Source organism: Erythrolamprus reginae, chromosome 11 (assembly GCF_031021105.1).
Source record: "Erythrolamprus reginae isolate rEryReg1 chromosome 11, rEryReg1.hap1, whole genome shotgun sequence".
NCBI classification, from domain to species: domain Eukaryota; kingdom Metazoa; phylum Chordata; class Lepidosauria; order Squamata; family Dipsadidae; genus Erythrolamprus; species Erythrolamprus reginae.
In genome coordinates this window covers 11,014,162-11,029,043 of record NC_091960.1, presented here as the reverse complement: position 1 = coordinate 11,029,043, position 14,882 = coordinate 11,014,162, and the positions used below count along the sequence as shown (strand labels likewise).

The window sequence follows — 14,882 nt, the reverse complement described above, 5'->3', positions numbered from 1 at the left end:
TCATGGCATCGGACCAGAATATCTCCGAGACCGCCTTCTGCCGCACAAATCCCAGCGACCGATTAGGTCCCACAGAGTTGGCCTTCTCCGGGTCCCGTCAACTAAACAATGTTGGTTGGCGGGACCCAGGGGAAGAGCCTTCTCTGTGGCGGCCCCAACTCTCTGGAACTAGCTCCCCCCAGAGATTAGAACTGCCCCTACTCTCCTTGCCTTTTGTAAACTCCTTAAAACCCACCTTTGTCGTCAGGCATGGGGGAACTGAGATATCTCCCCCGGGCCTATACAGTTTATGTATGGTATGTTTGTACGTATGTCTGCTTAATAATGGGGTTTTTAAAATATTTTAAATTGTAAATTATTAGATTTGTCATGAACTGTTTTTATCATGTTGTGAGCCGCCCCGAGTCTACGGAAAGGGGCGGCATACAAATCTAATAAATAAATAAATAAATATCCATCCCAAGACTTAATTAGACAGAAATCCTTGCCACACAGAGAAAAAAGAACCATAAAATTATACATACTGCAAAAGGAGTTGGATCGCCACGGCTTAATTTGTATATTTTGGGCTTGGCAGGTTGTTGCATAAGTAGCGACGGCACTGCAAAAAATATCCGGATGTCCCTTGTACGTGCAGGTGTCAAAGACACAATCTTCAAAGAACTTTGTCGGGCTAATTGTCCTGTGACATGGCGCCAAAGGTCCATTGCTTTGGGTGATGATCCCACAGTACCGGTCAACCTGGTAGGTTCGTTTCTCAGCCACACTGCAACTTTGGCATGTATCGCCGCATCCTTCAGTGCAGCCGGGAACATCCTTCATCTTCCAGCTGTTGGCAAATTGTGTTATATCACCGGCTTGTCGTCCATTCTGCATGTAGATATCATCATGAGGGTTCCGGTTGGCGTTGCCACAGAGTCCACAGACTGAATTGTCATACGTGCTGGGAAGAATGACCCTGGCGTAGCTGTTCCAGTCAAAAGTGACTGTCAAATCAAAGTCGGTTCTAACGAAGCCATGGGCCCCACTACGGTAGACCATTAGTTTATTTTCGTAAGAAAAGGGTAAGTCCACTAAAATGCCATTGACCTGAAAGACAAGCAGGAGACACCCATCCAGGGGTTTTAATAAATGCAAAAAAAAAAAGTGTGTGTTTCTGAAATATGTACCTGTGAATTTTTGGGAGGATTCTACCAGAGAGCCCGAAAGAACAAATAATAATAATAATAATAATAATAATAATAATAATAATAATAATAATAATATATAATATATTATTATTATTATTATTATTATTATTATTATTATTATTATTATTATTATTATATAAATTATTATCTAAGTGGTCTTAACATGATTTAAGCCACTACATCCAATAATAATAATAATAATAATAATAATGATAATAATAATAATAATAATAATAATAATAATAATGTTGTGGTTAGCTCTGGCCCAGCTCTTGCCCCAAGGACTGTGGATGTGGGGGAGACATCCACATGCTGCAGGCCTGTTTTGCCCCCTGTGGAATCTGCTGAAGAAGGCTCCTCTGACCAAAAAGACATGAGTGACAGGGAGGAGGAGAGTGTGGCGGACAGCTCAGAAGGAGATCAATTATCTAGCACCTCCTTGGATTCAGAACAAAAATTAATGATACAGCCACGCATGCGGAGAGCGATGCATAGGCAACAACAACTGAGAGATTATTATCAAAGAAAATGAGTCCACCTGTGGTTGGGTGGGGTTGTGGTCATTAGTGAGGCTGCTATAAATAGCAGCCTGTGGGTTTGGCCATTGTGGAGGATTATCTGATCCTTGTGTTTCGTGACTGCTTTACTGACTTTGACCTTTTGTGTGCTGATTTTTCCCTGCTTTGAAACTAAACCAGAGCAAAGTGTGTTTCACTTTGTGAAAGAAGGACTTTGAATTGCCTCACAGCTGCAAGCTAAGTATCATAGGACTGATAAGGGACTTGTATAAATTACCAGTTTGTTTGGAGATGAGTGCTCTTTGCTATACCAAAAGAGGGCTTAGTTTAAGTGAATTTTCACTATAAGGAACATTGTTTTGAATTTTCAAACGTGTGTGTGTCTGAAATATGTACCTGTGAATTTTTGGGAGGATTCTACCAGAGAGCCCAACAGAACTAATAATTATTATTATTATTATTATTATTATTATTATTATTATTATTATTATTATTATTATTATTATTATTATTATATAATAAATTATTATTATTATTATATAAATTATTATCTAATTAGATAATTAGATAATAATAAATAATAATAAATATTAGAGAAATTAGTGAAATACGAAGATCTAAAAATCGAGATGCAATGACTGGCATAAGCCAGTGAAAGTGGTCCCAGTGGTACTTGGCACGCTGGGCGCAGTGCCAAATGATCTCAGTGGACATTTGAAAACCATCGGAATTGACAAAATCTCCATCTGTCAATTGCAAAAGGCCGCTTTACTGGGATCGGCAAACATAATTCGCCGCTACATCACGCAGTCCTAGGTGCTTGGGAAGCGCCCGACTGGTGATGAAATACGAAATCCAGCATAGTGATCTCGTTTGCTGTGTTATATAGACATCATCGTCATCATCATCATCATCATCATCATCATCATCATCATATTTATTAGATTTGTATGCCACCCTTCTCCGAAGACTCGGGGCGCCTCACAAGATACAAAAACAATACGACAACAAATCTAATTAATTAAAAATTACTACTAAAATCCCATATATATTAAAATCAGTCAGCCAATTCATTCACAACCACACATCACACTTCGTAAACGGGGGGGGGGGGGGGGGGCTTGGTCTAATTGCCCCAGTGATGGCAAATCTTTTTCCCCTCAGGTGCCAAAAGAGTGTGCACGTGTGCTATCGTGCATGCGCAAGTGCCCACACCCATATTTCAATGCCTGGGGAGTCAAAAACAGGTTTCCCCCCCCCCTGAGGCCCTCTTTCCAAACTTCTGGTGGGCCCAGTAGGCTTATGTTTCACCCTCCCCAGGATCCAAAGGCTTTCCTGGAGCTAAGGAAGGGTAAAAAAAACCCTCCTCCATCCCCTGGTGGCTCTCTGGAAGCCAAAACTGCCCTCCCAGAGCCTCTTAATGAACTCCATCTGTATAGTCTGGAGGACAGAAGGAAAAGGGGGGACATGATCGAAACATTTAAATATGTTAAAGGCTTAAATAAGGCTCAGGAGGGAAGTGTTTTTAATAGGAAAGTGAACCCAAGAACAAGGGGACACAATCTGAGGTTAGTTGGGGGAAAGATCAAAAGCAACGTGAGAAAATATTATTTCACTGAAAGAGTAGTAGATCCTTGGAACAAACTTCCAGCAGACGTGGTTGGTAAATCCACAGTAACTGAATTTAAACATGCCTGGGATAAACATATATCCATCCTAAGATAAAATACAGAAAATAGTATAAGGGCAGACTAGATGGACCATGAGGTCTTTTTCTGCCGTCAGTCTTCTATGTTTCTATGTTTCTGTGTGAACCAAAAATCAGATGGTTGCCACATGCACGCACGTTGGAGCTGAGCTAGGGCCACAGCTCACATGGCAACAGATAGGGCTCCGTGCCATAGGTTCGCACTCACTGTTATATAGAAAAATGAGGATTGCATACAACAGACTGGATGTGGCTTTTGCAGAGTATTTTAAGTGGCCCTAATTACCAAGTTCTCTCTCTCCCTCTCCCCCCCCTCTCTCTCACTCTCTCTCTCTCTCTCTCTCTCTCTCTCACACACACACACACACACACACACACACACAGGGGCTACTCCAATGTTCAACCAGCATACCTCAATCCGATGTTCGGCAGCTTTGCTCAGGCTGATGGTTGTGTTGTAGGCCTCCAAGGTCACCGCTTTGGTAAAAGAAACTGTCTTATAGCCTCGGTTGTCGTTCTCCACCGTGACCGAAAACGGGGTGAGGGCTGGGTTCTTGGAACAGACACCCACCATCTGGTACCCGCAGCTCCCCATAAAATCGTATTTGTGTCCATCAAAGGTGAGGTAATGGGGATCCCCAGAGGCAATGCAGGTACTGTACGTGGTGGCGTGACAGCCGCGGACACCGTTCACCACGATGCATTTGGTCTTGCCTTTGCAAGAAGACCTCACGCACACCGTCCTGCCTAATCGGTTGTCACACTTGCAACGGGACTGGCACTTTTCGTCGGCCCAAAACTCCTCTTCCGCTCTGTAGGTCACCCCGTTGTAAGTGCAGTTGCAGCTCTCCCTGGGGACACATTCCTCTCCGCTGAAGAGGAAGCCTTCGTCACATTGGCAGACCTCTGCGCAGGTGTTCTTACATCTGGATGGAGCCTGTCGGTCAGAACAGGTGGCTGGGCAGGCATTTCCACAGGAGAGGTAGTGGCTGTTCTCGGGGCAGGTAAACGGGACAGGAACTGGGTCTGGAACTGGAGCTAAACAGAACAAACAGTCAAAACAGCTTTCCCAAATATGCCCATGTTACACCAACACTCCGCAGTCTGCATTGGTTGCCGATCAGTTTCCGGTCACAATTCAAAGTGTTGGTTATGACCTATAAAGCCCTACATGGCACTGGACCAGATTATCTCAGGGACTGCCTTCTGCTGCACGAATCCCAGCGACCAGTTAGGTCCCACAGAGTTGGCCTTCTCCGGGTCCCGTCAACCAAACAATGTTGCTTGGCGGGACCCAGGGGAAGAGCCTTCTCTGTGGCGGCCCCGGCCCTCTGGAACCAACTCCCCCCAAAGATTAGAATTGCCCCCACCCTCCTTGCCTTTTGTAAGCTGCTTAAAACCCACCTCTGCCATCAGGCATGGGGGAATTGAGACCCTCTTCCCCCTAAGCCTTTACAATTCTATGCATGGTATGTATGTATGTATGTTTGGTTTTTTATATTAATGGGTTTTTAATTGTTTCTAACATCAGACTACTATTGTACACTGCTTTATTGTTGCTGTTAGCCGCCCCGAGTCTCCGGAGAGGGGCAGCTTACAAATCCAATAAATAAATAAATAATAAATAAAACAGGCAGAGGGAATCTCAGCCACTTTAGGGATAACAAGGTACCTTTCCTTAGGAAGAGAAACAATATGGATAACCATACATGGCTTAGTGATGGGCGAACCCAACAGTGTTCGGGTTTGGCAAGTTCAGCCGAATTTTGCGCAAAATTCGGCCGAACCCGAACCAAACCCAAACTCAAACCCGAACGGGGAATCCCTCCCATGAAGAGATTCCGGGGGCGGAGCTTTGACATCACCGGCAGGTTGCTAAGGACGCTAAGGTGATCACTTCCTGGATTCCATGGAATCCAGGAAGTGATCACCTTGGCGTCCTTAGCAACTTGCTGGTGACGTCAAAGCTCCAAACGCCGAACATGACCCTGAACTTTGGAAAAATTTTGGGTTCGTGTTCAGCATACCGAACACCGCAAAATTCAGTACGGACCCGAATTATGCAGGTTCAGTTCACCCATCACTACTTAGGACCAGACTACCTATGGGACCATCTTCGGCCTCATGCAGCCCAGTGGCCAATTAGGTCCCACAGAGTTGGCCTGCTCCATATCCCGTTGGCCAGACAATATCATCTGGCAGGACCTAGTCCAGGGGTAGGCAAAGTTGGCTCTTCTATGACATGTTGACTTCAACTCCCAGAATTCTTGAGCTAGCATGATTGGCTCAGGAATTCTGGGAATTGAAGTCCACAAGTCCACAAGTCCACAGCTTTGCGTAACCCTGGCCTAGGGGAAGAGCCTTCTCTGTGGTGGCCTCGACCCGCAGTAATGAACTCCCTCCAGAGATACATACTGCCCCATCCCTCCTGGTCTTTCATAAAGCTTTGAAGACCTACCTCTGCCAATGGGCATGGGGACCATGAGTCACAAGATTGTCCCTGGCTGATATGAATGATCAATTTTGGATGAATGTGGATGATTGCATAAGGGGTTTTAGATTTTTACTAATTTTCCATATGTTTTAAATAATTAGATTTCTCATGTACAGTATATTGTTTGTATTTACAATGTGGGGCACCGCCCTGAGTCGCTTCAAGAAGGGCAGCATCAAAATCTAATAAATGAATGAATGAATGAATGAATGAATGAATGAATAAATAAATAAATTTGCAATTGACTAGTCAGATTCCACATAAACTGGTCCTTCTTCTGGGGCTTCCTGTATGGAATAGCCTCCCTCCAGGTGGCCTCGACTGGAGTTTTAGAAGGTGGTGAACTGGCTCTTTCTCCAGTCCTGGAGACCATAATGTTAAAATTATATTGTAGCCTTGATACAAATACACAAATATTAGGAACTGAGGTTCAAATTGGGGGGGGGGGCTCTCTTGGTGTGGTTTCCCTGCACTCCTTTGCCTTAATTCTCAACATCAGCAATTTCAAGATGTGTGAGATTTCAATTCCCAGGATTGACTGAGGAATTGTGGGAGTTGAAGCCCACACCTCTTAACATTGTTGATATAGATCAGTGGTTCTCAACCTTTCTAAGGCTGTGACCCCTTAATACAGTTCCTCGTGTTGTGGTGGCCCCCAACCATAAGTCTAGCCCCAATTCTCCCAACAGAGCTTTGAGCTGATTGGCAGGAAGGTCAGAGAGACGCCCCCCACTGTAAACGCCTCATTGGTCAGATTGTAAAAATATGTTCCAAGATGCCAGAATAGAAGCTTTAGTTCCTAATGCCAGGGGAAATTTGTCTTTTCCCAGGGTCTCAGGCGACCCCCGTGAAATGATCAATTGACCCCCAAAGGGGTCCCAACCCCCAGGTTGAGAACCACTGATATAGAGAAACATTGGTTCAATGACATAGCAGGGGGCTAAAATACATGTACTACCACTGAACAAGTAACAAAATTAAAAACTATCCAACATGTCAAGTGGAAAAGATACAAAAACCAAGGCCTGTTGACTAGACTAGTGATCTCCAAACTTGGCAACTTTAAGACTTGTGGACTTCAACTCCCAGAGTTCCTCAGCCAGCTTTGCTCCACAAGTCTTAAGGTTGCTAAGGGTTGGTGACCCCTAGAGTAGAGGATCCAACTCCAGCTACCCAATCCATTGCAATCTCGCACATTTTCCCCAAACCATTCCCATTTTCTCAGAGTAACCCAAAAATGTCCAGCCTTGCCAGGTTCGCCTGGTGCACCAGTTGCGACCCTACTTGGACCAGGAGTCACTGCTCACAGTCACTCATGCCCTCATCACCTCGAAGCTCGACTACTGTAACGCTCTCTACATGGGGCTACCCTTGAAAAGTGTTCGGAAACTTCAGATCGTGCAGAATGCAGCTGCGAGAGCAATCATGGGCTTCTCTAAATATGCCCATGTTACACCAACACTCCACAGTCTGCATTGGTTGCCGATCAGTTTCCGGTCACAATTCAAAGTGCTGGTTATGACCTATAAAGCCCTTCATGGCACCGGACCAGATTATCTCAGGGACCGCCTTCTGCCGCACGAATCCCAGCAGCCAGTTAGGTCCCACAGAGTGGGTCTTCTCCGGGTCCCGTCAACTAAATAATGCTGCTTGGCGGGACCCAGGGGAAGAGCCTTCTCTGTGGCGGCCCCAGCCCTCTGGAACCAACTCCCCCCCAGAGATTAGAATTGCCCCCACCCTCCTTGCCTTTCGTAAGCTACTTAAAACCCACCTCTGCCGCCAGGCATGGGGGAATTAAGATTTCTTCTCCCCCTAGGCCGTTAGTTACAATGGTATGCATGGTATGTTTGGTTTTATAGATTAAGGGGTTTTAATTTGCTTTTAGTATTGGATTATTATTGTATACTGTCTATGATTGCTGTTAGCCGCCCCAGAGTTTTCGGAGACGGGCGGCATATAAATCAAATAAAACTTGAAACTTGAGATGGGGTTAAGGAACCAAGCTATGATTTTGGAAAAGCATTGGTCTTTGTACGCAGGCTGAAAAGTAAACCGATGACACCACTAAAGATTGCAGCCATCTGTTCTTTGTTACGGAATCGTTCTGAAAGCACAGCTTTGTGTGTGTGTGTGTGTGTGTTTAACAAGTAAATACATTTTCACAGTGATGTGGTACAGCTTGAGAAATGGCCTTGCATGTGCTGAAAGCTGTATTTGACTTTCGGGAAACGATTTCAACTTTTGTTGGTTTGGTCAAATTTTTCTCCCCCCTGCTGGAAGTTCTGCAAATCCCTGTCACTTTTGCAACATGATACATAAATATCCCCCCCACCCCACCCCCCAAAAAATTTGCAGTGAGAATAGCCTGAGCAATACGTCCCAGATGACTATTCTGTACAGTTTTGCTTCCTGTACTGGGGGGAAAAAAAACCCCTGACTTTAAACTGAAGTTTTGTGACTTTTTGGACAAATCTATACAGGTAAGTCCTCGGCAGACCACCATAATGGGGCCCAAATTTTATGTTGCTAAGTGAGAAATTGGTTAAGTGAGTTTTGTCCCATTCTACGACCCTTCTTGCCACATTTGTTAAGTGCATCACCACAGTTGTTAAATTTGCAATAGGGTTGTTAAAGAAAGAAAGAAAGAAAGAAAGAAAGAAAGAAAGAAAGAAAGAAAGAAAGAAAGAAAGAAAGAAAGAAGGGAAGAAAGAAAGCTGCAACCCAGAATAAAATATAAATGTCTGGGGAGAAAACTTAGAGAAAATTAGAAGGCAGGTCATTGACACAGAATTAGCACTCAGGTGAGAAATTTTTCTAACTCAAAAGAAACAATTTTGAGAGAATCTTAGAATACGAGTCATAGTGCTGATTATTATACAAAGGGCAGTTTGTTACCGAGTGTGCCGTAAGGCGATGGAGCAAAGCCGTAGCCTTCATAATTCTTGTTTCCGTAGGCCAACACGCCAAAGGGAGCTTGAGGATTCTCAAGGAAAATTGAGTGTTGGTTAACACTAGCTTTCCAGCTATATTCCCCCCAGGAATACTCCGAGCCAGGGATCAACTGCCATCGAGTGTCTGCCAAAACAGATTTATCCCAGGTTACGGTTTCGGAGCTTTTTGCTACGATAAGGATGTGGTTGTCAAACTTTTTGAGGGCATCAATTCGGTAGGCCTGGCCGTAACTGGTGACATCAGGGACGTTGATGAGAAACGGATCGTATCCTATGTTCCTGTCCTTGATCCCGGTGAAAAACAAAAGCACCTGGATCCCAGCATTGGCAGAGATGTAAAAGGCTTGAGAGGGATGGAGTGGAAACTGAATGGTTTCTCCAGGCACCATATCTTGAAAGCCTTTATCCTGCCCGGACTGATAAACAACCCTTGTGCTTTGACCAGCTGTCACGAAGATCGTATCGAAACCCGTCTGCAGAGGCACAGGGGGAACGATGAAGGTCTTGCCCCACTTGGAGACGGGTAGAAGTTGCTCCGCCACGTGGTCGCAGTAATAATTTTGCTGGACGCAGACGTGGCCGCTTAGGACTGCCACGGGAGCTGAGGACTCGATCCTCGCGCCAGACATATCTTCGTCACTTTGCAACTGAAAAACTTCAAAAGCCTTGAGCTTCACGATGAGGGTGCTCCCTGCCGAGTAGGACTGTCTCTTGTAGATGACTTCATTTTGCAGCTCGATGGTGACTTGGGTAGGGGTCTGCCAAGCTATGACGGCCAATTCTTTCTGGTAACTGTCTGCTTTGGTGCCCGGAGGCGTGACGATGTAATAGTTATCGCCAAGCTCATGGACCGGGTAGAGCGTCATGCTTGCCACGGAATACAATTTTCGGTTGAAGGAGACCACTGAGATATCATGCTCAGCCTCAATGACGATGGAATTGGCAAAAATGCCAGTGCCTTTCATTTCCAAAGTCACGGGGACATCCACGGGAACCGTTTCATCTCTTGCAACCGAGTAAATTCGGCGGGAGGACGACCTGGTCACTGTCACCGAGACCCTGGTGTCATTGCCGTGGCCGACGAGAAATAGCTTCAACCTTGTTTCGGAGGGCCTGTTGGTCTCGAAATTTTCCATGAAAGCCGTGATGAACTGCTTCCCCTGGGAGCTTGAGAATCCTTGGCCTGAGGGAAGGAGAGAGAGGCGTGAAAAACGGAGGTCAGGAAAGGAGAGCGATAAAACAAGGAAGAGGAAGGAGGAAGGGGCGGGGGGTGAGGAAGACATTTTGGAAACTGCTACGGGCTAAATCGAAAGGCACACGGGTGGATTGTCAGGCAGGCAGCTGACAAGAAGTGAGGCAGACGCAGAAGAACTTATTAATTCTTAAGGAATCTCTCACTTGCCTTATCACCACGGAAGAGACGGTCCTTATAGGTTTAATTTATCTTACCGTATTATTCCTTACTTTTTTCACACTTTCACTTCAGAAACTTGAGGCAGTGCATAGTGTTTCCCACAACAAAAATTTTGAAAGATAATTTGGTGGGAGGACGGAAAGGGGGGGGAGAGAGAGAAGGACTGGGAGAGGGAGAGGGAGGGAGAGGGAGAGAGAAGGAGAGGGAGGGAGATGGGGAGAGAAGGAGAGGAAGGGAGAGGGAGAGAGAAGGAGAGAGGGAGGGAGAGAGATGAGGAGGGAGGGACAGAGAGAGAGAGATAGAGAAGGAGAGGGAGGGAGGGAGGGAGGGACAGAATGAGGGGAGAGAGGGAGAGAGAGAGAGAAGGAGAGTGGAGGGAGGGAGAGGGATGGGGGAGGGATGGAGGGACAGAGGAAGGGGGAAAGAGGGAGAGAGGGGAGAGGGAAAGCGAGAAGGACTGGGAGAGGGAGGGAGATGGGGAGGGAGGGACAGAGAGAGAGAGAGAGAGAAGGAGAGGGAGGGAGGGACAGAATGAGGGGAGAGAGAGGGGGAGAGAGAAAGCGAGTGGAGGGAGGGAGAGGGATGGGGGAGGGATGGAGGGACAGAGGAAGGGGGAAAGAGGGAGAGAGGGGAGAGGGAAAGCGAGAAGGACTGGGAGAGGAAGGGAGATGGGGTGGGAGAGAGGAGAGGGATAGAGATGAGGAGGGAGGGACAGAGGGAGAGAGATAGAGAAGGAGAGGGAGGGAGGGACAGAATGAGGGGAGAGAGGGAGGGAGAGAGAGAAGGAGAGTGGAGGGAGGGAGAGGGATGTGGGAGGGATGGGGGAGGGATGGAGGGACAGAGGAAGGGGGAAAGAGGGAGAGAGGGGAGAGGGAAAGCGAGAAGGACTGAGAGAGGGAGGGAGACAGATGGGGAGGGAGGGACAGAGAGAGAGAGATAGAGAAGGAGAGGGAGGGAGGGACAGAATGAGGGGAGAGAGAGAGGGAGAGAGAGAAAGTGAGTGGAGGGAGGGAGAGAGATGGGGGAGGGATGGAGGGACAGAGGAAGGGGGAAAGAGGGAGAGAGGGGAGAGGGAAAGCGAGAAGGACTGGGAGAGGGAGGGAGATGGGGAGGGAGAGAGGAGAGGGAGAGAGATGGGGAGGGAGGGACAGAGGGAGAGAGATAGAGAAGGAGAGGGAGGGAGGGACAGAATGAGGGGAGAGAGGGAGAGAGAGAGAGAAGGAGAGTGGAGGGAGGGAGAGGTGTGGGGGAGGGATGGAGGGACAAAGGAAGGGGGAAAGAGGGAGGGAGGGGAGAGGGAAAGAGAGAAGGACTGGGAGAGGGAGGGAGATGGAGAGAGGAGAGGGAGAGGGAGGGAGAGAGGGGAGGGAGAGAGGGAGAGAGAGGGATGGGGAGGGAGGGAGATGGGGAGGAAGGGACAGAAGGAGAGAGATAGAGAAGGAGAGGGAAGGAGGGACAGAGGAAGTGGGAGAGAGGGAGGGAGGGGAGAGAAATAGAGAAGGACTGGGAGAGGGAGGGAGAGGGAGGGAGAGGGAGAGAGGAGAGGGAGAGAGGTAGATGGGGAGGGAGAGAGGGAGAGAGAGGGATGGGGAGGGAGGGAGATGGGGAGGAAGGGACAGAGGGAGAGAGATAGAGAAGGGGAGGGAAGGAGGGACAGAGGGAGGGGGAGGGAGGAGAGAAGGAGGGATACAGAGGGATGGGGAGAGATGGGGAGGGATGGAGGGATAGAGAGACAGAAGGAGAGGGAGGGAGGGAGAGAAAGATGGGAAGGGATACAGGGACAGAGAGAGAGAAGGAGTGGGATGGAGGGACAGAGGGAGGGAGAGAGGGGGAGAGGGAGGGGGAGGAAGAGAGAAAAGGAGTGAGAGGGAGGGATGGAAAGAGGGAGAGAGAGGGAGGGAGAAGGAGATGCATGTCTAAGATCACCCAGTGACCACAACTCTGTCAGGGGATTGTGGGGGGTGGGGAGGGCAGAGAGAGATCCAAGATCACACAATGACTCTTTAGGATCCCTCCCGTCCTAGTCTAATATCTTATCGTGGGCTTTCACATATTGGGTAAGTCTTGGCAATTATGGATCATTCAAAACCTGGATCGCCCCAGTCCTGACCCTTTCAGCACGATGACACCTTGGTTCTCATGGGTCTGGTTGTGACAGAAAGAGAAGACGGAGAAACCAGACAGACAGACAGACATGGATGGACTTGGGTTGGGGATTACTCACCATTGTGCAGCATTAAAGAGCAAAGGAGCAACAGCGTTAGCAACCCCATAGCTGCAGGACACAAAAAGAAATACAAGAAGAAATGTTAAAACAAGATGCGAAAATGAACTAGGGTCATTGACTGGTATAGAGATTTCCTGATTAAGTGCTAAACCTATAGGGATTTATTAGGCAGAAGACAAGCCTTTCCCATTTTTCATTGGTTATCTCCCCCTCCCCATTCCCCACCTCCAAATAAATACAGTTCAAAATTTAGCACCAGTTCTAGGCCCCAAGGCATTTCTCCATTTCAATTTCCTCTGTGGACAGTATTATTATTATTATTATTATTATTATTATTATTATTATTATTATTATTATTATTATTATTATTATTTTAAATCTCCAGATCTTTCCAAACTGTTAAGGAAGAGATACGCAATTTCTCCTATACAATTAGAAACTAAAACTAATCCCCGAGCAAGTAAACAAACAATTTTTTCCCCTCGCACAGGATCCAATGTCTGACTCGGTGGCAGGCAGCCTATTTCCTGATGCGATTGAAAATAACCATTATTTCAGTTTAAGGAAACTCTTTAGCGTCTATTTGTGTACAACTAAAATCTAATGAAACCTGTTTGGCGAGGTGCAGGAGAAAAATACCAGCTTATTCTTCCAAAAAGGAATTTATCTCGGGAGTGGTGGTGGCTGAAAAACAGAATTTTAAATTAAACTACTGAAAGAGTAGTAGATGCTTGGAACAAACTTCCAGCAGACGTGGTTGGTCAATCCACAGGAACTGAATTTAAACGTGCCTGGGATAAACATAGATCCATCCTAAGATAAAAAATACAGGAAATAGTATAAGGGCAGACTAGATGGACCGTGAGGTCTTTTTCTGCCGTCAGTCTTCTATGTTTCTATTATTTTGGAGCTTCTAACAGTGAGGGAAATTGCCAGAAAGGAGTAGGAGTTTATTAGGACAAAGCTTCCATGCAGAGGAAGGCAGAGATAGTCCTTGACTTATAAGTGAATTTCACTATATTTTACTCAATCCATGACATTTCCTAAACATATATCCATCCTAAGATAAAAATACAGGAAATAGTATAAGGGCAGACTAGATGGATCATGAGGTCTTTTTCTGCCGTCAGTCTTCTATGTTTCTATGTTTCTATAACTGTCTGGTTTGGTGCTGCAACCCAACAGGATCGACACCGACTTCAGAGGATAATCAGAACTGCAGAAAAAGCAATTGCTGCCAACCTGCCTTCCATTGAGGACCTGTATACTGCACGAGTCAAAAAGAGGGTGGGGAAAATATTTACTGACCCCTCACATCCTGGACACAAATTGTTTCCACTCCTACCCTCAAAACGTCGCTACAGAGCACTGCACACCAAGACAACTAGACACAAGAACAGGTTTTTTTCCGAACGCCATCACTCTACTAAACAAATACTTCCCTCAACACTGTCAGACTTTCTACTAAATCTGCACTTCTATTCTACTAGTTTTTCTCATCATTCCTTTCACCCATTTCCTCCCATGTTGACTGTATGACTGTAACTTGTTGCTTATATCCTAAGATTTTTATTAATATTGCTTCTTCATTGCTTATTTGACCCCTATGACACTCATTAAGTGTTGTACCATATGATTCTTGACAAATGTATATTTTATTTTATGTACACTGAGAGCATATGCACCAAGACTAATTCCTTGTGTGTCCAATCACACTTGGCCAATAAAAATTCTATTCTATTCTATTCTATTCTATTCTATTCTAACTACCTGTTGAAAGAAGAATTTGGGTCATCCTGCCATACAGATACAAGCTACGTGTTGCATGATGGAGAATACAAATGCACAGGACAAAGGTCTTGTCGCAACTCTTACCTTCCACCACGGAGGAGATTTCTCTGGGTTTGAGGAAAGAAGAGCAGCCCTATTTGTGCTCATCCTCTTCCTCCCTGCCTTTGTTTCCTCTTTTATAGGGAGCAGCATTCACAGGAATGAGAAGGGAAAACCCCCAGAAGGTCAAAAACAAGACAGCTACTAAAGTTGTTGCCAGAAAACTGAAGAGACCCAAAAGGCTGCAGTTACTGGCAGCGGAGGAGGAGGAAAAATGCAAGGGATCGGGGCAGATTTATTGCTGTCATTAATCAACACAAGATATACGATCGTACTTTGCATGGCTGTTATTCAAACTTGAATAGCAGTGTTATCTCAACCTTTTGTTGAGGAGTGCATGGTATCCACTACGAGGCTGTAAGGCCTGCAACTGACACTTATCAATGTTTGACCTTGGGTAAAAGAGGAATTTTTAAACCGCTTCAAAATGTCTTGTGGGTTTTGTTGCTAAATAGCCAGAGCTCTTGCCAAAGCCCCATGCAGGATTTGT

At 46.1% G+C, this 14,882-nt stretch overlaps 1 protein-coding gene across 4 annotated transcripts in view; it reads right to left on the bottom strand.

Annotated features, from left to right (window-relative positions):
* LOC139173994 (IgGFc-binding protein-like) overlaps window positions 1–14,459 on the bottom strand; it is an 842,349-nt gene extending 827,890 nt beyond the window's left edge. For 3 of the 4 annotated variants that reach the window (XR_011560280.1, XR_011560282.1, XR_011560281.1), the window contains exons 1-5: window positions 14,378–14,445; window positions 12,500–12,550; window positions 8,806–10,044; window positions 3,829–4,454; window positions 525–1,089 (exon numbers count right to left, since the gene is read on the bottom strand). Coding sequence is in view for 1 of the 4 variants with exons in the window: in XM_070763988.1 (XP_070620089.1) it covers window positions 525–1,089; window positions 3,829–4,454; window positions 8,806–10,044; window positions 12,500–12,548 (2,479 nt within the window). In the remaining 3 variants the exon portion in view is untranslated. Of the gene's footprint in view, window positions 1–524; window positions 1,090–3,828; window positions 4,455–8,805; window positions 10,045–12,499; window positions 12,551–14,377 lie in introns of all 4 variants that reach the window. The other variant, XM_070763988.1, reaches the window with a different exon arrangement.
* Window positions 14,460–14,882: the final 423 nt, after the last annotated feature.